The 27,758-nt window shown below is 42.9% G+C and overlaps 1 protein-coding gene across 9 annotated transcripts in view; it reads right to left on the bottom strand.

The window, feature by feature from the left end:
• Window positions 1-27,758, bottom strand: part of PEAK1 (pseudopodium enriched atypical kinase 1) — a 112,710-nt gene that overhangs the window by 8,873 nt on the left and 76,079 nt on the right. For 8 of the 9 annotated variants that reach the window (XM_027712274.2, XM_027712281.2, XM_027712278.2 and 5 more), the window contains 4 exons: window positions 24,457-27,729; window positions 17,658-17,774; window positions 15,675-15,871; window positions 7,788-8,536 (listed from right to left, as the gene is read on the bottom strand). In XM_027712274.2, the coding sequence (XP_027568075.2) occupies window positions 7,788-8,536; window positions 15,675-15,871; window positions 17,658-17,774; window positions 24,457-27,617 (4,224 nt within the window). In that variant the 5' untranslated portion in view covers window positions 27,618-27,729. The remainder of the gene's footprint in view (window positions 1-7,787; window positions 8,537-15,674; window positions 15,872-17,657; window positions 17,775-24,456; window positions 27,730-27,758) is intronic. The other variant, XM_027712282.2, reaches the window with a different exon arrangement.

Genomic DNA, 27,758 nt, shown 5'->3' with positions numbered 1-27,758 from the left:
CAAATGTATTTTATCCTGTTAGAGGTGAAGTGAGTTGTCAATGGAATGCATTTGCTCCTGCCCCCCCTCTCTCGAGGGTTACAAAAGCTTAAAAAAATACAGCAAAGATATAGCAATAACCTTTAATAAAACAATAACCTTTGAATTATATATGAAAAGAAAATGCCAACTGATTGTGTTTGAGACTGAAGGCCCCTGATTGATTAAATACTTAATACTGCACAGAAAACAGAACTAGAAAAGTTGCACAGACCCATATATATGTGTTGTATATACACACATTGTGTACATCAAATCTGCAAGAAGAGCTATTAAGGAAAACAAAAAGTTTTATCTTCTATGCCCTTCAAGTCCATGGCCTTTTTCTTGTAGCCAGCCATGGAGACAATCAATTCCCACAGCAGAAAGGGTTCAGTGGGTTGTAATCCAACCTATAGTTTTTAAAAATACTTAACTGACCTAATAAAAAAAATAAACTTGTTCTGAAAGAGTTTAATTTTAAGGTCAAGCTTACTTGCTGATAAAAACAGTTGAAAACCACACTTGGCTACTGCACTATATTTGATCCACAGAGGATTTCTAATGCCACCTGCCAGCTAAAACTAATATTCTATTAGGAATATAATCCACAAAAGTATTTGCTCTGAAAACAACATACACTTCTCAATTTGGTGAATACAAGGCCTTTTTTAAAGCTTATGGAAAGGATTTCTCCTTGCCTACAGAAAAAGAAAAGCAAAGGAATCGAGACTTTTTCCTAGTGTCTAATTTTAGGCCCAGTCAGCCTCTCTTTCCCGCTTCCTTCAGAGGAGGTTCTCAGATTTACTCCTGGCATTTCAGTTAAAGTTGGGGATGGGCTCTGCACCTCCCAAAGTCAGCCTTGGATCGCTCATTTCGGAAAATATGGCCAATCCCAGAATTGTGAGAGAGGCAAGGAACCTGCACCCACCCTCTGGGGCTGTGGTGACACTTCCCTCCCGTGTGGCACTGCCTGGCTGTGCCCTCTGCTCCAAAGGCACTCAGCACTGGGGCAGAGGGTGCTGCCTCTGCTGGGCCCATTCCCTGTTCCTGATGCCTCTGCTGGGCCCATTCCCTGTTCCTGATGCCTCTGCTGGGCCCATTCCCTGTTCCTTGATGCCTCTGCTGGGCCCATTCCCTGTTCCTGATGCCTCTGCTGGGCCCATTCCCTGTTCCTGATGCCTCTGCTGGGCCCATTCCCTGTTCCTGAGCCACTCCCACTGGCCTGCAAGGCAAACCCCAGCTCTGTGTTGTCAGCTGCATCATTCCTAAGAAATGCCTCTCCAGTCTACTAAACCCACCCCAAACAGAGTTATGCTTTTCTGTCTTCTTTGCCTTTCTCCCTGCTATTCAACCCCAACTTCACATTAAAGTCACAGCCCTTCTCCCTGCTGACTGAATAAAAACTAATCCCCCAAATCCCACCCTTGAATGTTACACCTTTACAGCTGGGGAAGGTGGAACTTTCCCCCTCCTCTTTGCTTTCTTTTTGAGAAAACCCAGCCCTTACTTCTCCTGCTTTTATTCCTAATCCTCTGATTATTGGTGCTCTTTTCTGGATTCTCCCCATTTATTACATCTTTCTGAAGAGTGGTATAATGAATATAATATTCTGAGTTAAGACCTTTCCAGCATCAAGCAGAGCTGAGCTCTGTATATAATGATCCTTGGAACACTTCCCAGGACAAGAAGTTCCATTAACTCCACTGTTCACGAGCAGTGTCCACTCTGCAGTCTGAAGCCATAGCAGGGCCAAACTTTCCCCAATATCAGTTCTTAAAGATGTTTTTGTTTCAGACTCTTCTCTTTATATCAATAAAACACAATTTAAATTATCAACAAACCAGAAATTAAATACTAAATAATATTATTATTAAAACCAATACTAAAATGACTGCATTCATGAAAAGAGTTTTTCCCTCCTTATTCTGCTGTTAAGGAATATAACCAATATGGGGGGGGGGGGGAATCTAATCCCACAAATGCCCAATGGTGATGGCTTTTGGATGCTTTTCCTTCTCTTGTTTCATACAGAGAAGTAGATGGGTGCACAAACGTGGATGCAGTATCTCCAAAGAGAGCTGAGATGTGATGAGAGATGTATTTTCTGCTTCTTGCCTTTTGTTTACAAACACCATGAAGTGAGAAGCGGAGGAGGCAGCTGGGTTATTTCAGGCTGATTAAACTGCTGACTACACAAACACCAAAATTGGTACAGCAGGCACTCTGTAATCCAAGGGGAAGGGAAAGCTGGGCTGTCTGGAGGCAGCACCCAAACCTGGGCTGTAATAACAAATCAGACACCTGCCTGAATTCATAAAGCAGTTTCTAGAAGACACACCTGCAGTAATCTGATGTCCCTGTAAGAGGGTACTCTTCAGGTACATCCTGGGGTTTTATACTGCAGTGTTCACATTCTGATTTACAAATATCTTGTTAGAATGGGGAAAATGTACTGAAAGCAGTGGAGACAAACTTAGTTTTCCTTATTGATCTGTTCAAAGACAGTTTATAGAATTCAAATTTTATTTATTTCCTGTACTATGCTATCATTTTCTGAGTTGCAGTTTTTACTTGGAACTCTATTTTATATTACCATTTTGGAATGGAGTAGTGAATACTAGTGTTTGATACTATCAATGGCTAATCATTCTCACCCAACCATTTTGTATTGGAATAACGCCACTATCACCTCAAACTATCACCTGAATGACCAAGATTTATAAGTTTCAAAATGGTTTGAGTTAAAGGAAGTTATGGGACCAAAGTCTGGACTTACATTTGAAAAGATTTAGGGAACAAGTTGTGACATTTGATGGCCTTCCTAACAAGTGCTTTCGACTGCTTGTGATGCATTGCTAAAGAGTGCACACAGAGCTGCTTTTCTGTTTGTGATGGTTAAATGCTGTGTCAAAGCTGTGAATAAATGTACAGCTCAGCTTCCTTTGCATTTTTAAAGCTTTTGTCTGTGCCAGTTGTCTACTCAAAAAATATGGAAATCCTGTTGCCTTTTACATACATAATATATTTTGAACACCTATTTTTTGGCAGAGGAAAAAAAGGTGAAAATATCTAACACCCACAGAAAGTAGGATCAATCAGTCCTTTACCCTTTGCTTTAATGAGCTCCCTCCAGCTGAGCTGTGGAGATATGGTATGTGATAACAGCTGAGAGGAAGCTGTTGATAAGGGCTTGGCCAGTCTTATTTCTAGAGCTGATAAAGAGCTGGTTGTTCCAAAGATGAAGCAATGCTGGTAAAAAGCCCTTCCTTATGATGCAAGAAAGCCATGAGAAAAAAGAAGTACAAGTAGGAAGGAATGGAAAGTATCCACCTTCCTTTTCTCTGGAATGCACTGTCATCATGCATCTTTAATGTATCCACAGGAACTAAACTTCTGTCACGTTTACAGGGACAGGGCAGGTTTCTTTACATCCTGCCATTTCAATTTTCCCCCCTGCTCCCAGCCCAAGAAGTAGGATTTGGATGTTTCAGAGCTTCTACAAACTGTTCTGCATTAGCTTTTATTTTTCCTTTATGAGTCCTGTAGCCTACTGTGCCATCAGCTGACTTTCACTTCCCCAGCAGGGAATCTCATTTCCACTCTGTCCTATGCATTTTACAGGGCATCAGTGAACTTAAAACACGATGAATATTGTGGGAAATGAATTTACAAGTGCTGAAAATGAGAAACACAGAAGATCACAAAGACTGCACCATCTGTGCTACTTTGTTGTATTGCACAGAGGGACAACTGCAAATGAAATTCTGTGTAGAATGAAAGCTTGCTAATCCCAAATTGATAGCTTATTCTTGGCACAACCTTGTTTTCCAAGGAGGCCAGTTTGATATCTGATTGACCTCATTTTCTTGATCTGGCCTTGGAATAGAGCTTTGACTTTTTAACGATGTGCCAAAATACAGAATTCTGTTCTGCCGTGACTGAACTCAGAATGGGCTCGAAGTTGAATGTACATTTTATTTTGATCTGAGGCATGAAGTTCTGGGACGACCTTAAATAACACTTCTGTCAAGAAGCTCCACTAGGAAACTAAATCACCAAAAAAAACACCTCATCACGCTGTGACAAACTAAACAGAACTAGAAAATAATTCTCAGCTGCAACCAGGAAACTGTCAGCCAGGCTCAGCCCAGCACTGTTCACTTCTGCACTGCTCTGTTTTACAGCTGGGACAGGAGCCTTACAAGAAACCCTCAGGTTTTACTGCTAGAAAAACTTCTGCCTGCCCTGCAGCAATCAAAGCAATAAATTTTAACTGCTCCTTTGAGCTGTTGGCACCCTTGCAGTCCCTGCCATCCCCATGAACAGCACTGCACCACGTGCCCGTGGCCAGGGCGAGCCCAGCGGGTTTTACAGCTCTGCTGTTCCCTGGGGACTCGGATCACGTGTTGGGCTGGGATGCTGGACAGTGTTTTCCCTGAGAGTTTCATATTGAAAGTGGAAGTAGTTTACCTCACTGACATAATAACCTTGTCTATTACTCATTCTGAGTCATATTTTTTTTTTTAATAAAAAAGCTCCCTGTGACATCACTGCCTTACTCAGTCCCCGTTGGGACACTGAGAGCTGAACTCACCCAGTCTCCTGTGTGCAAAGAGCTGCTGCCCTCTGCTTTCACTTCAGTGTAACCTTTTCACCACATATTTGGAATTACTGGTAAGACTGTGGTTTCAGGGGAATGTTTATCCATATTGTCCCAGATCCACCACCTACTTAGGAGGTGGTACTGCACTTAGTGAAAAAAAACCACCTCGGGGTCTGGAACTTTTTGGAAACCTTCCTTGTAAGGAAGCTTTTATTTTTCCGTTTGAGAAAGTAGTTTTCTGATCACAACTTATGTACTGGTTTTATTTATAATGTTTCAGTCAAAATAATTTCCACATGGCCTCCTGCAACTTTTTTGCACAGGGTGTTTACGAGAAGATTACGTGAGAGTGAAGCAAAAAGCATAATGCAATGTTGTGAAACAACACACCCCTATAAACATTTCCTCTAATATCCACCCCAAAAGAACAAGTTGTGTTCATTCTCCATCAAATTTATCAGAGCTTCTTTTGCTGGTGAAGCCATCAGAACATAAAAGTTCATCTGCACAAAATGTTCATTCTTCTAAATTTAACTCAGCAGTAGTCAAATGGTTAAAGCTGAATTTTTAACAGTGCTTTTGTAGCTCTATTTTTGGAGCTAGAATATTAAATTTTTTTTAAATTTGTGCATTAAGACCATTAACACCGTTTGGGGGTCAATCTCTTGTTTTCTATGAAGAGAATAATAATTATAAAATCTCATTATCACATTTTTTCTCAGATCTAATATTAAAATCACAGAACTTAAGAACTGTCTGAACTGTTAGCCAGTGTTGTTTGGGTAGTTCTGCAAAACTCAAAAGAGCTACATAAATTCACACAGCCTGAAGATGTGGCTCCATGTACACTTTCAAAATGCATTTCTAAGACTTGATCCAAAACAACAGGAAGACCATATTTTGGATTCAATAGGCACATTGGTAATTTTCATCTCACTCTTTTTCCATCCTATTTTGGGGACGAGGGATTTCAAATGGCAGGAAGACACAGCTGATTTACTGAAGGTAGATTATGATGTAATTTGGCTCACACAAAAAAACACCCACGGTAGTAAAAACTGGCGTATTTGTTAAAGCTAAATTCCCCAAATCTCTGTGTAATGTCACAGCAATCTGTTCTTATGAACTTTTGGACAAACCTGAGCCTGGACTGATGGCTTGTAAGTAAAAGATCAACCTGGGGCAAACATCTTCCCCTATCACATTAAGTGCCTGGGAGGGTATTTTCAAGAGTCACTTTTCCTCTCCTTGTAACAGCACAACAGCTCACGGTGACCTGGAGCTCAAGGATATTCTGTGGACACTTCACTCACATCTACTCACATGCAATAAATGTTGTTAGTCTGAGAACTATTTTTAAGACACCTGAATTATGAAAAGGAAAATTTAGCACCTATTTGACCATGTTACATTGCTGTTCTTTCTTCTCACTGGCTTTCTACAGGGGAATTGTATTTAGGAGGACAGCAGATAACAAAAACAACAACAGGTCTTGCCAGTCAGGGAATGCTTTAAAGGCACAAATGTGATGTGCAAAGAAGAGTCACCTTAGTGACAGCTCAAACCTGCCTTTAGAGAAAAATACCACCTTGGGCCCCAGAAGCAACCATTTGGAACTAAAACAAAACAATCCAAGCCAGTAATGAGTAACGCCAGGGTGCTGATTCTGCAGCCAGAGCTGATGGCCAGAGACACATTCACGGCCTGGTTCTTTCTTGGCCACTTTGTACCAAGTGGCATCCACAAGACATCCGTGTTTCATTTCACATCTTTTGAGGTCCTTAATAATTACCAAAATATAACTGGTTATGCCCAGAAATCTGCCTTAAAAAGATGCCTTTTCAAGTTTCAGAAAAACGTATCAGTTGCACCAATCCTACCTTTTATTTTCTCATATCTTACTTGCAAACAATCACGCAGGAGTGGTAACAACATTTTGTTCCTGTAAAGCACCACCCTTGTGAGAATGTCAGTGTGCTCTGTAAGGAATAACTCATCAGGCCTCACACATCCCTGTCGGGTAATAAATGTTTTATCTCAGTTTCAACAAGGAGGAGTCAGAAGTTCGGTGATTTACTCAAGGTCATCCAGGAAGCCTGACAGAGCTATGAGTCTCAGCTGTCCTTCTCACTATCTTCCTACCAGATAAGCATTGAGAAATGCAGAGATACAGTGCTCAGGAAGAACTACCTATATAAAAGTCCATAAAGTAACAACATCTAGTGAGACAGCTGCCAACTAAGCATTAATATATTAGCAGTAAATCTAGTAAATTTTATTTCTTTAATGTGTTAGCTGAAGAATTTATAAGGCAACACTGATGGCTGTAGACAGAGCTTTTGAAAGGCTGGTAAGGAAAACTGGTGAAACTGTAAGACCCTGTATGGGAACATGAGATATATTAGCCTAGAATTTACACTTAGAATTACACAGTTCTGAAAATGGAAATGTTTCAGTTTTTTAGGAAATCTTTCTTAACTAAGAATGATGACTTAAGTTCATCCCCATGCAGATGAATCAAAAGGATTTTTTCACTGTGAGTTTGACCCATGTTAAAATAATTCAGCTTTTCTTTCAAAATGTCATTGAACAATGGTAAAGACTGAGATGTGTTTATTTTGTTCCAGCAATTTTGGAACCGCAGTAAAACCATGAAATTAAACAGCAGATACCAATGCCACACATGGCTCTTGACAGAATCACAGAATCAGAGAATCAGCTGGGTTGGAAGGGACCTCTGAGATCATCAAGTCCAACCCTTGATCCAACCCCGCTGCAGTTCCCAGCCCATGGCACTGATGCCACATCCAGTCTTATCTTAAAAACCTCCAGGGACGGAGAATCCACCATTTCCCTGGGCAGCCCATTACAGTGTCTGATCACCCTCTCTGGAAAGAAATTCTTTCTAATGTCCAACCTAAACCTCCCCTGGCACAGCTTAAGACCGAGCCCTCTTGCCTTGCTGAGAGTTGCCTGGGAAAAGAGACCAACCCCAAGAAGTAAGAGCCTGTATTTTGGGCAACCTACTTCTCACCCAGCGCTGCTGCCAGCAGCACCCACATGTATCCGCAGGCCCCGTCACTGCTGGATGTGGTGCAGAGCGTGGTGGTTGTCACATTTGGTCGCTGCTGCCCGGGGTTACCATTGTTCAGGCCCCTCTTACCTTGACTGCGTAGTTGTTGAGCGGATCCTTGGCGTAGGAGGCCGGGTAGTAGACGGCGTCGCCGGCCTCGCAGCAGGGCTTGTCGCTGGTCAGGCGGAAGTCGGACCAGCTGTCCACCCCGAAGCGCAGCTGGTCCTTCTGCCCGGCCATGAACAGATCCTCGCATTTCAGCGCCAGCTTCTTCAGGGAGTCGGCGTGGAGGCCTCGGATCTTCCCCACCACCTCCTCCCGGTTTTCGATCCCGCGATAAAGTGCTTGTCTCTGCGGCTTCTGCACCCCCCTGCCCTGCCTGGCCTGCGAGAGGTGTCTCCCCGTCAGAGACTCCATGCTGTTGGAGCACCGGTCCTTAATACTGATAGTGGTTAGGCTGGAAACGCTGTTCGTGGCCGACGTGGTTGCCCTCAGTTTTTCCGCAGGCCTGTCCAAGGAATCTCCGGACTCGTTGTCCAGTACCTTGAGCTCCAGGCTGACGGAGGAGCAGGCGCTGCTCGCTTCCCAGTTGGTGTCGATGTCGTAGGTGGGATTGGCCATGATGCACAGGTTGTTCTCCAGAGCCTGCTTCTGGAGATCTCTGGGAGTCGGCTCCGTGTTGGCTCTCAGGATTGTTTTCTTTGGCAGTGGAGGTGGGGTTGGCTGCAAGTTGTTCACTGTCTCCTGGTCTACCAGCCCTCCGAAGGCAATGGCATCATCCAGAGCTCCCTTGGGTTGCCTCGGCTGTTTTGGAGGGATCATGGTTGCTCTGGACTGTCCTGTGGAATAAGATAATAGTAACAGAAGATTAAAGTACTTTGCATCTGCTGCTCATATTTGTGCTCTGCAAAGAAGTTTAAGGCAAAAAAATAAAGCTGACTGGGACCCTCCCAATGTTTAAAAAACCCCTAAATACATATATGAAAAGATGAGCTAATTACTAAGCAAAATGGCCAAATCAGCATCCCATACATGTCATTACATCCAGCCACTCCTGGTTTGACCCTGGCATATATATTAACATCAGTGTCAGTGCCAGCAGTGCTGCCACTTTACCTCCCACCTGATTAATGACAAGAAGTGCAAGGAAAAACCAAACATCAATTTGGCACTTTGGCCAAAGTCCAGTTTCAGCAATTCCACCCAGCCACCCATAATTTCTTCTGCACTCAACTATAATATTATTCCTGACTTCCTATTCAGATGTGCCAAAACTATGGGTAGACAGCAGTCCATAAATTTCCATAAATTGGGAAATCTGCCAGAGAGGCTGAAAATCTTATTTCAGAATGGAAACCAGAAACCTTCAGACACAAATAATGGAGTTTAGATACTTCTGTGGTCACATTGGGAAGTTAGGATTGCCCCAGCAGATTCACCAGCTGGAAACAAGGAAATTAAGCCTATTTTCACTCAGGTTGACAAGTGTGTTCCCATTGAGAATAGAGTCATGTTTTGACAGAAATATTTTTTACCCTACAATTTAAAACTCACATCCCTTCCCCCAACTGTAACTTCTCTAATGCATTTCCCTTCCTCTCTTGCCATGGGTACCTTTGTTGGCAATATTGTGTTCATAGATAATCTGACCCAGCTTCAGTCAGGAAACTCCAAACAGCAGGTTACGTACACACAAGCACAGAATTTCCACTGACAGACTGCTTTCAGACATCTGTGTGAATCCAGGGAAGATAAACTTCCTGTCATGTGCTCTGAATGGCTTTTATGGAGGGCAATTATCTTTTATAAGTGCCAGAGTCCTTGGAAATGAAGAACAAATAAATGACAATAATATAATGGAGAACAGAAACTAATAAACAGACAATACAAATGACCAACTTGCTGCTCCGGGACAATTAAACAGTTGTTACTCATATCAAAATGAGATCTTTCCACTCTTAATAATCAACTGCTACTTTCAGAGAAATTATTTTATAAGCTTTCTACTGCTCCTGGGAGGTTCACTATCACGGTAAGGTAGGAAGCCAATTTTTACAGTTGCAACACAGCAGACATGAAAACAATAATTGCAGTGGAGCACCTTTTCTAATAAGGGAACAGACACCTTGACTATTTGACTGTTTATAACGTGCTGAATCATAAAATTGTTTAGGCTGGAAAAGACCTTTAAGATCACTGAGTTCAACTGTTAACCTACCACTGCCAAGCCCACCAATCCTTGTAAAGAGAGGACTGAGCTGGAATGCTGAACCAAACTGGGGGATCTCAGATTCAGATGTGAATCACATCACTTCAGTCCATTGTTAATAATAAATGACTTTGCAGTCTATTAAAAATAAAAGATAACCTCTTTTACTTTTTAAGATACGTTGTTATAGTTTTTCTGAATATGAAAGAATCCTAGATCCACTTGGCCAGGATGCACAAAAACCTGGAATGCTGGGTTAGAATGCTGAAATGATTTCACAAGATCAAAGAGGACAGTATTTTTATATGTATCCACAAACACAGCAGCCTTGCATCCTACATTTTTAACAATCATTCTCTTTTCAGTCATTTCAAGGAGACAACATCACAAATGGAAGTTCTATCTCTATCTTTTGTTTAAGCTCCAGAAACCCTCAGAAGAGCCTTATGGATTTAATGATAAGCCTGGCTCTTCCAGTGTTTAAAAAACCGAATTTGGAGCAGGAAACTCTATCAGCTTTGTACATACCCGATCTTCAGGGAAGATTGCAAATCATTTTCAAGGTTGCTAAAAGAAATTTAACACTCAGAGACTGAGGGGACTCCACTGCTCCTTTGGGATCGTGGTACTGCAGCCAGAGAGCTCTACTGTGGCAGCTCTGCCTCTCACTGCTGTGCTGCAGCCTCTGACCCTGGGGCCAGTCGGGCAGCACAGGAACTCTGTCAGAAATCTCCCCTTTGCAGAGGTGCAGAGTCAAAAGCAGAATTGATGTCTGCATGCCAGACATGCACCCAGATGCCACAGCTTTTTCCTTAGTCCTGAGACGAGTTCATTTCTACTTCATATCCAGTTTTCTTACTCATCCAAACACGTGCCCTCTTCCACAACTACTTACTCTTACCACATCTGTGACCTATGTACTTCTCCCCAGCAGCACTGTGTTAAAGATCACTTGCCTGTTTTTTTATCCTTCCCCTCTTCCCCACTATGCTGGGACAGCCTGACTGCTGGGGTGGGAGAGAGGACACTACTGCAGGAGGATCTGCTGATCCAAGGACTGCACAGATGCCAGAGAGAAACAACAAGAAAACAAATGAGAGCAAGATGCACATGTGAAGCAGCAGCAGCAGGAGCCCTCTCCAAGAAAGGTAAGATTTATAACAGTTACTGCTCCATTCTCTTGTTTTCTTTCTGCTTTACTGGCCCTGCCCTCCAAAAGCCATTTCATACAGAGGAGGGCCCTGAGACTGCAACCAGTGCTGCTTTTGCATTGGAACTGTGACATCCAAACAGAATTGGGGAAGGTTTTCATAGCCAGAAGCGATTTTCTGCAGGAGTAAGGAGGGGGTGGCAGGATCCAGAGAACTGCACGTACGAGTCGATCTGTAGCCACTGTTTCAAGTATTCTCAGCTGAGGAAAATGAGTTTGTCAAACACGCCACGTTACAGTTGTTGTTTCTCCCCACAAGAACAAGTTTTCCATATTGAAATCTACCCATCTGTATTACACAGTTGAAAAGCTTCATGTCTGTGCTGTTGCTGTGCTGAGTTCTTAACACTGTACATTTGTTTCATACCCACTGGGCCAGTCTTTCCAGCTCAGCTTTCCTGAGGCAGGAAACGTCATGTCCCACATTTTTATAAATTCACTGCCTAGCAAGAAAAAAGCTGTCTTAAATGTTGTCCCTGTCAAAGGCACAATAATATTCTGCTGCACAGAAGTACCAGCAATGCATTTATTTCTTTTTCTTGCCTATCCTTTCCTTCTCCCCTTGCATGCCTAAAACCATTGTTTCCTTACCTACTGCACAGGCTCACCAGCATTGCAAGGTTCAGCCTGAGCCACAACACTCTTGGGAGGCAAGTGAAAAGGCACAATATTGGGCTACCAGTTACAGAGAGCTTTGAAGTGGATTCCAGACTGCTCAATGACAGAAAAAAATTTAACTCTTTATAGACAGCAGCTTTCTAGAGAGCTTTAAGTAATTCTACAGTTCAATAACATCTTCCATTACAGAATCTCACTACACTATTTAAATATTAATGCTGAAGTCTCTAGACACCATGCAGAGGTCTGAAACTCTAAAAGAGCTCTGAAAAAGGCATTTAAATGTTATTTTTCTGGGTAACTGATTTATCATCAGACTTTGCATTGCAGCCTGTTGATGTGAGTGGGTGAACCTATCAAATCTGACATCACTCCTTAATAAAACTCTTACCCTGACTGATAAATAAAACCAAACCATGAAAAAACCCCACAAGGGCATAAGGTGCCTTCCAACCACTGCAAAAGCTCCCAGCACACTTCACAGCCCCAAATCCAACAAATGCTGCACACGTACACCACTATTCCATAACATTGTTCAGTACAGAGGTTTCCATGAAATCCTGCATTACACTCAGTTGTTTACTCATTTAGTGTTAATTTAGTAGATAAAAATCTCACCGAAACGCTGAGAGATGTAACAGAGAGGAAAGCTGACATTTGTTAAGTAACATTTGGGATGCACCTCCAGTTTCTCAGCAATAATTTGAGACTGGGCTGCAGATCCCAGAAGCTTCAGCTTGCCTGCTGGGTGATTTGGCAGGTCCTGCTGCCCACCCTCCATCACACCACGCTGAAGGCATTACCTGTGCTAATCATACATTACACAGAATGCACCAGACTGGTGCTATAATCACTGTCTGTCACTGAGCTGTCAGTTTTAGTCAGCAATGATTTCAGCACCTTATTTACAGCCTGGCTAAAGCACACTGCCCTGGTCTAAGTTACTGACTGGGGCAGTGCTCCGTGGCAGATGCTGTGATCTGGGATTTTTTCCAGTGTCAGCAATCACAAAACCTAGAAACTTATCCTCCTTTTTGCCCACTTCTCTAAGTGTAAAGAGGAAAGTTGCTGATAACGAAATAACCTATTTTTTTTTCAATGACAGAAATACTATCCTGAGCATATTGAGAATACCTTAATCTACTTACAGCGACGCTAATTCAATCAACTCAATTTCCCCAACAAATTCAGACAAAGACAGAACAATTTAAAGGTTTGTAAAGGAAAGGCTTTTAATTATCTAGTCTATTGTCTTCCTTATCATCAGCTACAGGGCTTACCTGAATTAACTTGTGTTACAATAAAAGCACCCATTATAAAAAGAAACATCCAGGCCCTATCTTACACATTTGAACATTTGTTTCTGCATCTCGATTCAGCTGGCAGCCCCTGGAGTTTGTGAAATCAGTTGATACCAGAGGTATCCCTCATGACAGTTCTGCTCACCCCACAAGCAGACTCGTGCTTTGATAAGCTGAACACACTGAGTTTCCTGAATTAGTCCCCATGAAGTGCCTGCCACAATACAAGGCATTTGCAAAGCTGTTCTTTAGAGCCTGTACAGTTTCTTTAAACATTCCTCTCAAATTGTGGCCACAGCAGTTGCAGGGAAAAAATGAGACAGAACCTCTCTCCTCCTATTGAAGTTTTCTTCTATTTGTACAGCCAGGAACAGTCTTTATTTCTATCATCATGCTGAGATCTCTTAAAAGCCCCAAGTCTTTTATATTGTACCTGATTCCCAGAGGAGAATCTTCTGCTTTGTAAGATTTGTCTCTTGGAAGGCCAAACCAAATATATTTGAGGGCAGTACCTGATATAAACTATTACCTGACTGCAGAGGACAATTTACCAAAGCTTGCAGTTATTTCTGTTCATGAACTTTCACATGACACATCAGAACTGAAGATTAGACATTTATCAAAGTAGTAACATATTATCTGCTTTTAAATAAAAAACATAGAATATGCATCAGATTAGTATTTAAAATGAATATTGTGCATTATGCTGCAAATTGAGATGTTCACATGATGTATTTTACAAACTCCAAACTGCACTATTGCAGCTCCAATTGCAGCTGGAGCAAGAGTCAAATGTGGTGTAACTTCTCATATTATCCTTTCTTCCAGTTTCACATACCAGTATTTGCTAATTCTACAAAAGATAAGACTTTGCTGCCTAGGTGATGCAAGATGTGAAAACAAGTAGGAATTATTCTCTGTGCCTACCTAGGAATCTCTCTGTTGCCATCAGAACTAGAAAGTGAGGTTGCTTGAGTAAACCAGAAGAGCTTTGAATGGCAGCCAGAGAACTCAGTGCCATTTAGGGAAGCATTGCTCCTAACAACAGGCAGCCAGGCTGAGCCAGACCCAGGCAAGCCTTAAAGCTGACTTAACTCTTTCATACCTAAAATTTCCTTCGCTGACAGCAAAGCTCAAAGTGACCCAAGGATGAGAAGATTTTGAATAAAATGCCAAGGGGTTCAGTTTTATGTGGTTTTAAGAGGGAACATTCAAACTCTGGAACAGCACTAACACAAGCCAGGGCTGATGGAAGGGACCCCTTGAGATGCTCGGGCAGGGTCAGCTGGAGTGGGTTGCCCAGGATCATGTCCAGTCAGGTTTTGACTGACAACCACTTTGGGCGACCCCTTCCAGTGTTTAATGGTATTTTACTGCATGGGCTAAACGTGCTGTAAGCAGCTCTGAGGGAGCTACATCTACTGCCTGGATTCTGCCTGCATGGAGCTATCTCCTAAATACAGAAAATACAGACACAGATAAAACGAAAATACTCACTAAAATGAAAGCAGTTCATCAGACCTTTGAGTAATTCACCATAAAAATATAAATTTTAGTTCTCCTCCTCAGAGGAAGAGTTTCTTGGTAGGTGTTACTGTCGCTCTTGGGCGGGGTATTTTTCTACTTTATGCTTTACAAACGATATCTAATGAATGTTTTAATAGCAGAATACACTCGTAAGTTCACCGCTAATTCACATTCAAGCAAAAAAATGCAACACTATCACTGTCTGTCTAAGGAATGCAGGCACCTGAGGGTTTAAAATTTAGCCCTTGATCCCTGAAACACGTGTGGACATGCCAAACCCCCTGCACTCGTGAGCCACCTCAACGCACTCAGTTTACTCTTGGCCAAGCACTTAAGAAGTTGGTGTGTTTACAGGGCTGGGGTGTTACTGAAAAACATGTATTCAGATATCCTGGAACGTAAATAAATGAGAGATTTTGTTCTTCTAGGAAATCTGGCTGGAGGTATCCCTAAATTCACTGAACTTCAGATCAAAATGCTTCAGAAAGTTAGGCTGATAATAGTGATACTGGATATCAGGAGATGCTTATTTGTGTTGCTCCCTTATCTTCCAGAGAGGCACTGCATCCATGTATCTTTTTAATAGGAGTCAGGAATTTAGTAATGACAGGACATTCATATCTTATTATGAAGGAGCATTCAGACTAGGATAAAAAAGGTTTCAGTCAACAAAAGATGGTTACAAATATTGTAGCAGCTACTGATGCTCTAAAATAAAAAGTCCTATCTTTTGTTGAAGTTTGGAAAAATATTGAAATCTACTTACTGTTTCTAAAGAAATTAGGTCATTTGCTCTGTATTTTAAACCTCTTTGACAAAATTTCTCAAAAAAAGGTAAAACTATGTGTCTTTTAAAATCATTTGAGGTGTTTATCACTAGGACCAATTAAAAGGCTGTTTTAAATTACAGGAAAACAAACCTCTGAGTTTGTTGAATCTTCACTTTCTTGTTGTGATCACAGAAGGAGACAACATAACTTTATTTTCTACAAATCAATATTAAAAAGTCAGCCTTTAAAAGCTCCCCTTACGAAGGTGCGTTGAGCTGTTCAGAAGAAGAGGTATCCAAAATCAGATCCAACTGATATTTTCTTCCGTGAGAGCACACTTACCTAAATTGCTGTACGTGGCACTGCAGGCATTTAAGTTGGGAGAACGTGGAGCTTCTTCTTTCTCCTCCTCCCCCTGCGGAGGACGCGCCGAGGACACGGGAATGACGGAGGCGCTGCCACCATTGTCCTGCTTCACAAACACGGCTCTGGGGACACGAGGGGACAAGTCCTCCAGGGTCGTGTCATCGGGCACTTGACTGAAACAAAGAGGACAAAAATCACCTGGAGGTCAAAGCTGGGCAGGAGATCCTCCTGGCAAAATACCAGGTGAGGCATTTCCAGGAGGGGGAATGAACCGGTAAAGAAACAAGTTCTTTCGCCCTCCTTTTTTAAGGACAATTTTCTACAGTTTTCCTTCATGAGAAGAAACAACTTGTGAGTGAAACAGTAACGTGTTAGTTACTATTACACTAATTATAATAATCCATGGAATATAATAATTAATGCCTTTGATAGCAAGGCATAATAAAACGTTTTACAGCTTGGCTACAATCAGCATCCGTGCACATACATATGCAGGCGTGACCCCGGGGAAAACGTGTGGGACTCAGGACAGCAGCAGAGTTTGAGGTGCTTTTTACCAATTGGAACAATTGGGCTTTAACCAAAGATAACAAGGTATAGCAAGGGGGGTTAAGTCTCAAAAAATAAAACTTTAATGACAGATTTTCATATACTGGTAGGGTTTTGGGAACCGACACTTTGGGCAACACAATCTCATCTAAGCCATGATTAAAATCCACCTGCATTAGGCCAGCTGCAAAAGGCCATGAACACATTCCTCTGTGCCTGCTCTTAGCTAGGAAGTTTCAATCAAATTGTGATGACTTATAGCACAAAGCTCTGAAAATTGTGGATTTAACCAGTTTCCACGGATGTATTTATTGCAGTATAATTTAAAAATTATGCATTATATGTATGAAAAAATGGTCGAGATTTCATAAAAACCCCCTAATCCTATTGAAAATATAGCAGCAATTATCAGTAATATGCCACAAAAACATGTTAGAGCAAAAATATCTCCATGCCTTTACATTCTCTCACTCACAGAAACAAATACTCATTACAGCCAAATGTGCTGTTCTCTAGTTCTCATTCCTATAGCCTGATCAAATTCAACAGCAAGAATTTTAACTACTTGTGACTTCCATAAGGGGCAGGAGTAACACACTTCCATCAGGAGATGATCACCACATCATGTATCTGTACAGATACTTATTTTTTGTGTTAAACATTTAAAACTTCTGGAAAGAGTTAACATAAATTACAGGCATATTTCTCTCTATGGCAAAGCCAAAATCCTGGAAATCATGGTACACAATCTTCTAGCAATCCCTGACTGCAGAGGTTAAAACATGCCAGTCCTTTGCATGACACGAGCCCCAGGACAGTGCAGTGAGCACATGCTGTTTCTGCTCAGACTCATGAATTTGAACTGCAGGCTGACACAAACCAAACTCATTAGAACTTGTTAGTAAAAGAGAAAAAAATGGCATAAGTTCAAAAAGATGTAATCTTTAATCAGCGAAACCTTTTTTTGTTCCATTTTAGTACCATGCATAGGAATGGTGTGAGGAACATTCCATGTGCCATAAATATATCCACATTAAAGAGTTAACCTACTGTAATTTCAGAGTAAAGCAGACATAAAATTAAAGCAGTAACGAGGCTCTCAAGATGAGGAGAAATTTAACTACAGACTTGTAAATGCTGTAAATAATATACATACCTGCATTCCTCGACAGGAATGTTTTCTTTAAGAAGAAATAGGTTCTAACAGCTTTACAGTTCTGTCATTGCCACAAACCAGAAGTTATCACATCTCAGAGTAACTTTTTTAGTATTGCTTGGTGAGGTACAGAACATACTCATTCTCCAAACCAGTCACATGCAAGCACATACACTAAACCTAAGCTCAGAAGCCATTTGCCAAAGTAAACCAACAGCTAGAAAGGAAGAAAGAGAAAAAAAATACCAACTCACCCACTGTACTCACTCACACAATTCCCCATTAAAGGAAATTCTTTCAGGGCCTTCTTGAGTCTTTTAATCATGTCTTGAAACTCTGGCGAGCCATTGATTCCACAGTGTTCTGGTGTGCTACAAGTTGTGCAAGCTGTGAGCAAGGGCTGAACTCTGCACAGTGATACACCTACTGCACCTTCTGTTTACCTTGGGGCTGGGCCCTGCCAAAGCGCCCCAGGAAGCCAGGCAGCCCCAGCCCTGCCTCCTTAACTCTTCCCCTGCCTCCCTGAAGGAAATCCAGTGCACAGGCTGCTACATCACTGCTCTGGAATGACAGCTATGGCCTTAGTCATGGTATTACTTAAGGAAAAGCACGTTCAAGTTTCAAGAGGAGTTTTAGGAACTAAGACTAACCTACTGTTAAAAGTAAGTGAGTATCTCAGATCTGTAGTCCATGCCTCAAAAGAATACATTTTAAAGCCCAGCAGTTCGATGGCAAGCCATGAAATCCATGGGGAAATGCTTTCCAGGATGTTAACACCAAGACTGAGCGACCCAGCTCATGGACACAGTGCAGAGACCCAGCAACCCTCCATCAGAGCTGGCAGGACACAGGAGGAACAGAAGGGGAAACCATCCTCACTCTGGGAGCTACAAGAACCAAATTCCCAGTCGCTTTTGCTTCATGAACGAAACAGTTAAAACAACCAGTTTTCCAGAAGAGAAGAGCAGCTGATAAACGAGCAGTTCTCTGAGATTAGAACCATTAAAGCCTGATTTTCTATTACTTTCTATCTGCTTGTTGGTAGCAAGTGATACTTAAAGCTATCTCCTTATTTGGGATATTTATAGCTATTTTGCCAGGATGGATTCTTTGATGCCTTGCATAAGAGCACATATTTAGCTTCTACCATAGTGGGCGCAGCCTCCTCTGTCCAAGTCTTTTTTTTTTCCCTTTCTTATTTCAAAAACAAACTTCATAGGAAATTAATTATCTTAGAGAACTCTGCTCCTTTGGGCACAAGAGGCTGACACTAAACAACTACTCAGTTACTGGAGGAAGCAGCCCTCTGCACGCAGAGAACACGTTTGTTTTCCTAAGAAGCTGAGATTATGTGCAGCAAAAAAACTTGCCATAAAAATGACTGTCCTTCAGATAACACCCCACTGAATTCACATACTTGTCATTCACATGTGCACAAGCTCAAAACTGTTTTAAAAGTGTTATTTTTCTGCAGGGACAAATGCCCCTAACTCCTTCCTTCAGGCTCTCCTCCTTCACAGCTCTTGGAGGATTGCCAAAGGATGGTGTGGTCTAACTTGTCTCAGTCTTTTGGGAACAGCAGAATCCAGAAAGCTGCCTGTGTAGTGTGTTAATTCTGGTGAGGACACTGGAATCACAGCTATTGTGTGACCTGTGTTTTCCTCTATTCAGAGCACACCCACTCAATTACAGCAAGGAATAGGAGGGAGATAATGTGCAATGCTTATAAGAAGTGACTGTGAGAGTGTATTCCTCATCGAGGGTCAGGTCTGGAGGCCAGGCTGAGGGAGCACAGTTCTGTGCAAGACAGCAGATAAATCCCAGTGGCAGGAATTAGTGACAAACACGGAGAAAAGCTGATGTGGCCTTGGACCCAGCAGAGATCTGATCCCCTCCCCGAGCGTGCACCAGCACAGCAGCAGCCACTGGCAGCAGGACAGTTGGGGGTGACAAGGAAGATGACTCAGTTTTACACACACACAGCACCAACTGTGTAATTTGTACGTATATTTAGTGTCAAAGAGAGCACTTTGAGATCCCCTCAGGCCCTACACTTGTAAGGTAATAAAGCCAATCTAAAGCCTCAACTGACTGAATAATGCTGGAGAAAAAATGCAGAGAGGTTAATGAGTGGAAGGAGGTCAAAGGCCACCTTACCCAGCAACTTCTCCTCAGAACACAGACCACTTTATTCCTGCAAAACACCGAGCAGAGCCCATCAGTGCCCAGGTTCCAGGGTGCACTCTGGGTACAGAAAACATTCCAGTGGCTCCTGCAGTTCAGTTCCTCATCACCACCATTAGCCAGGAACAGTCACCCAAGAGGAAAGTGAAACAAACTTCTAAAAATGACAACCTGAAACAGCTAAGCCATAAAGTTCCTAATTCTGATTATTTAGAAGCTGGCTTAGTCCTGAAGTATGAGAATTTATATTATTTTTCCCCCCCCCAAGTCTTGTATAATGTGATGTTTGCATGGATAAAGGGTATACATTTGATAATCCAGTAAAGACATCCTGCTAAGCTCTTTAGTGTCACTGAAACTTAATGGCAATGAGTTCCACAGATTAACTGTGCGTTATAAAAAATATATTTTTCTTTATCCATTTTAAGTTCTCGCTCTTTCCATTTTACAAACTGTATTAGAGGAGTTAAGAACAATAATACCAGATTTACCATTTCTTAATCTAAATTTATAAAATAATAAATGGTAAAATCCCTTCTACTTGGTTCCTTAGCAGTCCTTGGTGTTTACGAGTTCCCACATAAAACGTTACCAAACTTATTGCTTAATGCACACACAGCATTTCCAGTTCTGTCAGCATGGAGATGTTCTAGAGAAAAATCTCACAAGTTTTTAATTGATGAAATAGTGTAAGAGAAATGGTTAATGCTTTTAAAAGCACTGCTGAGTAAGGTAGATAAAGCTTGCTGATATCTAGATAAAAGCAAACCAACCGAGATTTGACAAGAAGGGAGAGTTGATCCACCTAAAATTTCTCCCATTTCAGTAGAGTTGCTCAAGCAAGAAATTTCTTTTCATCTATAACATCCTTGCATTCTCCTCATCAATTTGTGCAAGCTGTACTTGAAAGGTTTGGGATTCAGGTGAGAACCTCACCCTAAGAATTAGACCAGAGCTCCTCCAGACTGGGAGGGACTTTGTTTTAAACGGAGCCCTTCTGTGATTTGACAAATTTTGTTATCTTCCCAAGGAGTTTCTGAAGCAGCTGTGGAATCTGCAGGACTGGATCAGTGACAGTGCTGAAGTGGAATGTGGCAGTGGTGGTTATTCCTGCCTATCTCTGGATGTAACCCTGATCTTATATGGCCACATTTTTGAAGAACAACGATTCCCAATGTTTTTACTGAGTGATCTGTCACAACATTCCTGTTCCTCTAGACACAGAGCTCAGATCTGCTGGTTACGAACTCAAAGCCTTTCGCAAAAGTTAACATAATTTTAGGAATCAGATTGGTAATCCCAACTTTAGCTAGGAAAAAATGCTTCCTTACCTGAACCAGAACAAAATGAATATACAGACTTCACTACCTGAAGGGAGTATTTCAGGAAACACACAGTTTGATCTTTACTTCATCCAAGTCTGGGCCAAAGATCCCATAAAGGAAAGTTATGGCTGACTTGTATCTGTGAAAGGAAACTCTTTGTTTGAGGTGTAACTGCAATGGGGGTGGCCGTGTACAGGGCACTTGCACTGGGATTAGCAAAGCTCTGCCACCTAAAGCAGTGAGGGAAATTCAGGATTAGCAAAGCTCTGCCACCTAAAGCAGTGAGGGAAATTCAGGATTAGCAAAGCTCTGCCACCTAAAGCAGTGAGGGAAATTCAGGATTAGCAAAGCTCTGCCACCTAAAGCAGTGAGGGAAATTCAGGATTAGCAAAGCTCTGCCACCTAAAGCAGTGAGGGAAATTCAGGATTAGCAAAGCTCTGCCACCTAAAGCAGTGAGGGAAATTCAGGATTGGCAAAGCTCCGCCACCTAAAGCAGTGAGGGAAATTCAGGATTGGCAAAGCTCTGCCACCTAAAGCAGTGAGGGGAGTTGGGCTCTGAGGGTGATTCAGTTGAGCCCTTCCTGCAGACAGCCAAGGGAGCAGCAGGACACTGAGCTGCACTTTGCTTTTGGGAAATGTCTCAATCTAAAAAGCTGCTGCTGGGGGTGAGCAGAGATGTCTCAGTGAAGGAGAGGAGAAGCCTTAATCTCGTGAAACTCCAATGGCAACGCTCTGATCTATGAGATAACAAAGCCTTTGAAGAATCTTTTTATTAAACTTGTGATGAGTGGATTGCACACTGTGCTGTACCACCTCCATCAATTACAGTGACTCGGGCCAGAAATATCATCATGTTATCCTTTTAGAGGTCAATTTTAGGTTTTGCCTGAGAACAACTGCTGCTTCATGAACTACAGGTGTTCTGAGAACACCTGATTTTTCTTCCAATTAGTGACAAAGCTGACGTGACTGCTGATTTTTAGCACAAATTAATCCATCTACAAATTTTTGGCAAATTTAATATATCATTTGCTAGCTCCTTTTGAACCAGCATATGTGTGTCCTGGCATCAAACAGAAGGAAACAATCACATGGATAAACCAAAACCAAGTTCCTTTGGATAACAGAGAGATAATTTTCAGCTTTCCAAAGAACTGAGTATTTTGCAAGTGCTGTTCAAAGGAAAAACTGCCCTTTCTAGTGATAACTTCAAATACCTTCAGTCCTTTTGTGGTTATCAATCTTCAGCAGCTTTGTAAGACATTGCAAAGTAAGTAAATACTGCATCTTATTTAATTTGCTTTCAAGACCTCCCAGTAATCTGCCATTTTTAAAGCTTATCTTATTTTCCAGGTCATCAGTTTGGTTTTTTTTTCAGTGAGTTTACTGTTCTTGGCATCCTGAGTTAGGGAAGTGTCCTGTTCACTGATCAGTATCTTCAGCTCTTCCATTCTCCTCTAAGCCTCTGCAAGCTTAACCCAAGATTTTCAACATCTTTGTCATGCACTTATTTTAGCCCGAATTATCACCAACCTCACAGTAATACCTGAAGAGCTCACACAAACCAAGCATAGCATCTCATCAGTTATGTCTCCTGCTTGTGCCAAAATGGAATTTGGCAATCCTGATTCTCACCTACTGGGATATTAAAAACGAAAGCCAAACCCCTTAAAAATCAACAAAAAAACTCCTCATTTTTTTGGCACTATAAGGTTTCACTTGGTCTTTTTAAGACTATTAAAAATTAATTAAAAAACCCCAAATAACTCAAGGCATCAAAGTACCTGAATTTAAAAACTAAAGGATGAAGCTACTGACTGTCCAGTGTTCCCACAATGTATTTCTGAGCATCTCAGTGTATGTCCTTTGAAATGTGTAGAAACAATAGGACAATATTGTCAGAAAGGAGAAATTCCCGTTCTAACATTTGGGAGACTCCCATTTTCACCAGGAAAAACTCAGACGTGGTTTTAACCAGTATCATTGTAACCTGCAGAAAACTAAAGAGCAAACATACTTTTTGGAGTAAGTGAATAAGACAGAGCAGTGACAAATTGCCTTCAAAAGGGAGGGCAGAAGGTGCTCCAGTCACAGGGCAAGAATATCACACATTCCAACAGCACCATCTCCAGGGCAGTGCAAGAATCAGGAACTCTTCCTGCCCTCTCACCACTGGCAGAAGCAGCTGCTCCTCCCTGCCTGTCCCCTGGCACACCAGGGAGTTGATCTGGCTGAAAAATGCCTGCAAAGTTATTTCCCTCTTGGATCCCTTCCCCAGTCTGGTTCAGCACAGGTGACCACAGGGACTGTCTTGGCAGCACAAGAGGGGGCCCTGGGGAGCTGGGAGCAAGAGAATCTCCTGATGGCAACGCAATCAAAATCAACCTCACTTTCTCCAGCTTCCCCTGGATACATGGGAAAAAAATGGGTTCCTGTAAAGGGGGTCGAAAGCACAAACTCCTCCAATTCTTTAACCTGCCCTAAAGCTGCCTACTTCTCCCCATTTAATTTGGGGCAAGTCTAGAGAGACTGCACTCTGACCAAGGGTTGCTAGTAATTTTCTTGTATAGAGAGTGGAGAAAGAAAACCAAGTTATTTTACTTTAGGACAAGTGGCAATCCGTTTATGGTCAACTCTAACTGTGCTCACCCAGTGATTTCTGTTAGCTTAAGTCAACTTTAAAACCACCTTAACTAAAAAACACTGCAGCTTTCTTATACAAAATATGGAGGAAGAAAACCAAAGAGCACTGCCATGATGCATTTTCTGGGGCTCACACTTAGCTCACACTTTACAACATTTTAAATTTCCTACCATTAGGTTATTGTTATAATGAATTAGATAATGCAAGTTTGAAGGTACCTCGGGATTGGTTTGTGTAATAACACTGGAAGAAATATTCTAACAGATCCCCAGCTGTGGTCAGCACTCAGGGAAATGCACACTGTGCCCATGTGACTGGCTGCAAATGATGCTGTGACCAGCTCTACTGCACCTAATCCTGCTGGGGGACAAAGCATGTCCACTGCTAAAGGCCTTGCAAGACAGAGGTAAGATTATTTTATAGGTACTCTAATTTTTTCCATGGTTTATTTTGGGATGCTGCAGTGATGTTGCAGTGCAGCATCAAGCTGAGCACTGCACCTTTCAAGAGCCACAGATTTTTAATTTCTGTTGTACTTTTCAATAGTTGCCTTCTCCTTCTGCAGAGAAATTCTCTGGTTTCCCATAACATACAAGCACTTTCTTAAAGTAAAAATTCAGGAGAATGGATCTGATTCAGTGGAACACTATTGTGACACATTAGTGAACCTCCAAGACAAACTGCAAATATCAGCTACTGCTTCTAAAAAATTTTTAAGAACTTTTCTGATATCCAACATAATGGAGAGATTCTTAAAACATGCTCTAAGTTACCTAAAACAAATATCCTTTGAAAAAATTACACTTAATGTAGCAAAACTCCTCAGTTCCCCCCTTTTCAGCAGTAAATACAGGACAGTTCACAACTGAGTAAGCGACTGAAAGAGCCGAGCGGAGTACCTGGGGATTTTCTTGGGAATCTGAGGTGGTGAGGAATGGCTCGCTGGGTTCTGGTCAGAGCTCTCGGGAGGCTTCTCCTGCGCTTCTCCTTTGTCTTTTGCCAGTGCCTCTGCGATGGCAGACTCCACTCCCCCCTTGGGTGGGAGGTCAGCCTTCGGCTCGGCCGGCGCCGGCTCGCACCGGTACATGAAAACGATGGAGGGCTTCTCGCTGGAGTCCGACTTGGCCTCGCTGAACCAGTGATGCCGCTGAACTGGGGGAGGGGGGAGCATGTGTATAACAGTTCCATCCAGACCCACCAGCTTCCCTCTCTCTCTCTCCTTCTCTTTGTCTTCCTCATCGTCGGGTTTCCTGCGGCGGAAGAAGCTCTTGAACGATATCCAGCGTTTGGGTTTCGCGTCGGCGCGACGCCCCTCCGAGTGCAGGATCGACTCGGCCTCCGTGGACCTGGTGGGGCTGGTGGGTTTGGTCCAGTTGCTGAAATGTCTTTGCAGCAAGTTACTGGCGTGGTAGGGCGAGGAGGTGGAGCGTGGGGGCGGGAACGGCGGTGCCTGCTCTGCCTGAGGACTCGTGGCATTGGGGGTGGCTCGCGCTGGCTTTGGAGAGGGAGCGGCAGCCAGCTGGGACAGCGGATCTTTCGGCACTTTCCCAGCAGTGTTTTCCGCCGTCTTGGAGGACTCTATTTCAGGCTGTGACGTAAACAGAGATTTGGGTCGTACCAGGGTGTTTTTAGGAGTGTCTCCCTCCGGAGGTAAGGAATACAGTTCTTGTACACTACAGGACTTGGGTCCAGACTGAGGTGTTTCTGGAGGAGATTGTGGAGGCTGGATAGAAGCCACAATCTGTGAGAGCACCGTGCTTGCATTCTCTCTGCCACCACTGCTGCCAACAGAACCCTCCGGCGTTACGTCTGTTTTTGCTGCAGGCTCTTGTGTTGCCTTTTGAGCTTTTGATGGGGAGCTGTGGTCAGCACTGTGACATCTCTGTGGGGATATCTGGCTTTTACTGAGACAGCTGTTGAACTCTTGGACCTTTTGAGCCACAGAACCCAGCCTGCACTCAGAGCTATTCGTCACCCCCTTTGGTTGGGACAACTCAGCGGGTTTACTGCCTATGGCTTCAGTTATTGTACTTTCTGTTTCTATTTCCTCATATGTATGGCTTATCACACTGGTAGTTTTATCTTTGATGGACAGCTCCCCACTGGTCCCTAGAAAACTTTTATAGATAGCCAGGTTATCGTAAGCGTTCGGATTGATTACAATAGGAACTTTAATAGCATTTTTGGAACTCTTGGCATAAGTGGGCTCATCATGAATGATAATAGGAAAAGGTGGCATGCCAGCATTGTTGTAGCTGTTGAATTTTATCTCAGATAAATTGGGAGACTTAACGGGGATAGTTTTTGAAGAAATGTTTGTAGCTGTAGGTGAAGTAGGAGCTGACTTGTGGCTTGTCTTCCTGGGAGGAACGGAAGGTCCTGAGCTGTTTGCAATCAGCTCCACCTTAGGTATCTTCTGTCTTGGACTAGTACTAGAAGTCCACACTTCCTGGTATCTGATTGCACTGGATTTTTTCAGGTTAGCATTTACACGTACAGGTGATGCTGCAGAGGATGCAACAGGTGTGCCTGGAGTTACCGGTGAGCTTGGGTTAGATGATGCATTTTTGGTTTCTGAGGTTTCAGACTGATTCTCCTTACATTCATTGGTCATGGCAGCTGATACATCCACTACAGTATATGGCTTGCACACCGGCTGTTCCATGTTCACCACCCTGTAAGGTTTAGCTTGCTCCTCCACGGGCACCAAATTAATAGTTACTGCTTGACCAGCAACATCTGAAGAACTTTTATTCTCTTGCTTATCAGTCTGCACAGCAATTTTGCCATCCTTCTCCTCCAGTCGAAGCGCAAGGACTGCCTTGTGAGTTTCTAGACTTTTTGGAGCATTTCTGGGCGCTTTTGACACATCCTTCACTTGCTGATCGTCACAAAGACTTTCATATTCCGGTTCAATCAATTTGAGGTCCTGAGGAGTGCTGGGAGACAACCCTCCATTACAGAGCTTCTGTGAAGAACTGCTCGTTGTCCCGGAGCGAGACTCTTCTGTCAGAGAAGAATCAGGAGACGTGGAATCGGACGATACCATGCTCTGCATGCTCTCTTGCCCGTAGAGAATCACAGTCTCTTCCCCATAACCATTTAAAATTTCATCATAACTGTCGTCATAATCTACTGCACAGATCCGCTGCAGAGACTTGTTCCGAAGGGGCACAGTGTTCCATTTTTTGTCCACACAGAACGGCACAGGAGACAGGGTGTTAGCTCTGAAGTTGGCAAAGCGGGGCTGGCCCCTCATGCGAATTTCCATCGCTAGCAACTCTTCATCACTCTCGTCCCAGCTCTCATGCTCTTCCTGCATGCTGCCAAAAAACGTGTCATCCTCACTCTCATCTCCGCTAGAGAACTCTGGATAACAGAAACGTCCACCTTCATTACTTATTACTTCAGTGCTTCCACTCAGAATGACGTGCTTACTCTGTGAATCCTTCATTCCACCCACCATGCAGCTCGGAGGGATCTTTCTTTCTAATGACCTTTTATAGCAATTATTTATCCTCCCCAAGAAGGTTTCTCTTGAGTTCGTTTCATTGCCGGTGAGCTGAGGTGCGGTGTCCAAACCTGCAATCTCCTTCAAAACTTCTGTCAGTCCGTTATTATTGTTATTTGGTATCTTCCCCCCCCCCTCGTTGTTGCCGTAAGGCCTGGAGACGTGGCTGTAACCTTCGATTTCCTCTTCGTTGTTGTTGTTCAGTGGTTTTTTGTTCAAGGCCGCTTTGTTTCGGTTCCACCCCGCGGGCAGGGGTTTGTTCTCCCCCTGCTCCAGGGTGCTGATCTCGGCACACACGCCCTGCCCATCCACCACCATCATGGTGGGTTTCACAGCTATGGTGGGTTTCTTGGCCACGGGCGGTCGGAAGTTCCCGCTGTTTCTCCCCCGCTGGCTGTTGCTTTGGTTTGCATTGGGTTTCAGGTTTCCATGCGAGAGCGGCTTCTTTTCTGACACGGGGGGTAACTGGTGCAAGCTTTTGGGCTTGAAGCAGTTCTTACATTCACCGGGTTTCCAGACGTGCTCAGTGAAAGTGTTGCAAGCAGACATTTTCCCGGAGCTCTGTGCCTGGTGCCGTGCTGCTCAGTGCATGGTAAGCATTTCATCCATGTGTTTCCACTCTGCTCACGTAGTACGGCCACTCCTTCGAGCACTGATCATGCTGGAATACAAAAGACAATGAGGATGAGA

Source organism: Pipra filicauda, unplaced genomic scaffold, assembly GCF_003945595.2.
Source record: "Pipra filicauda isolate LSUMZ 115617 unplaced genomic scaffold, ASM394559v2 scaffold161_size1661140_pilon, whole genome shotgun sequence".
NCBI classification, from domain to species: domain Eukaryota; kingdom Metazoa; phylum Chordata; class Aves; order Passeriformes; family Pipridae; genus Pipra; species Pipra filicauda.
This window is presented reverse-complemented; position numbering and strand designations above follow the sequence as displayed.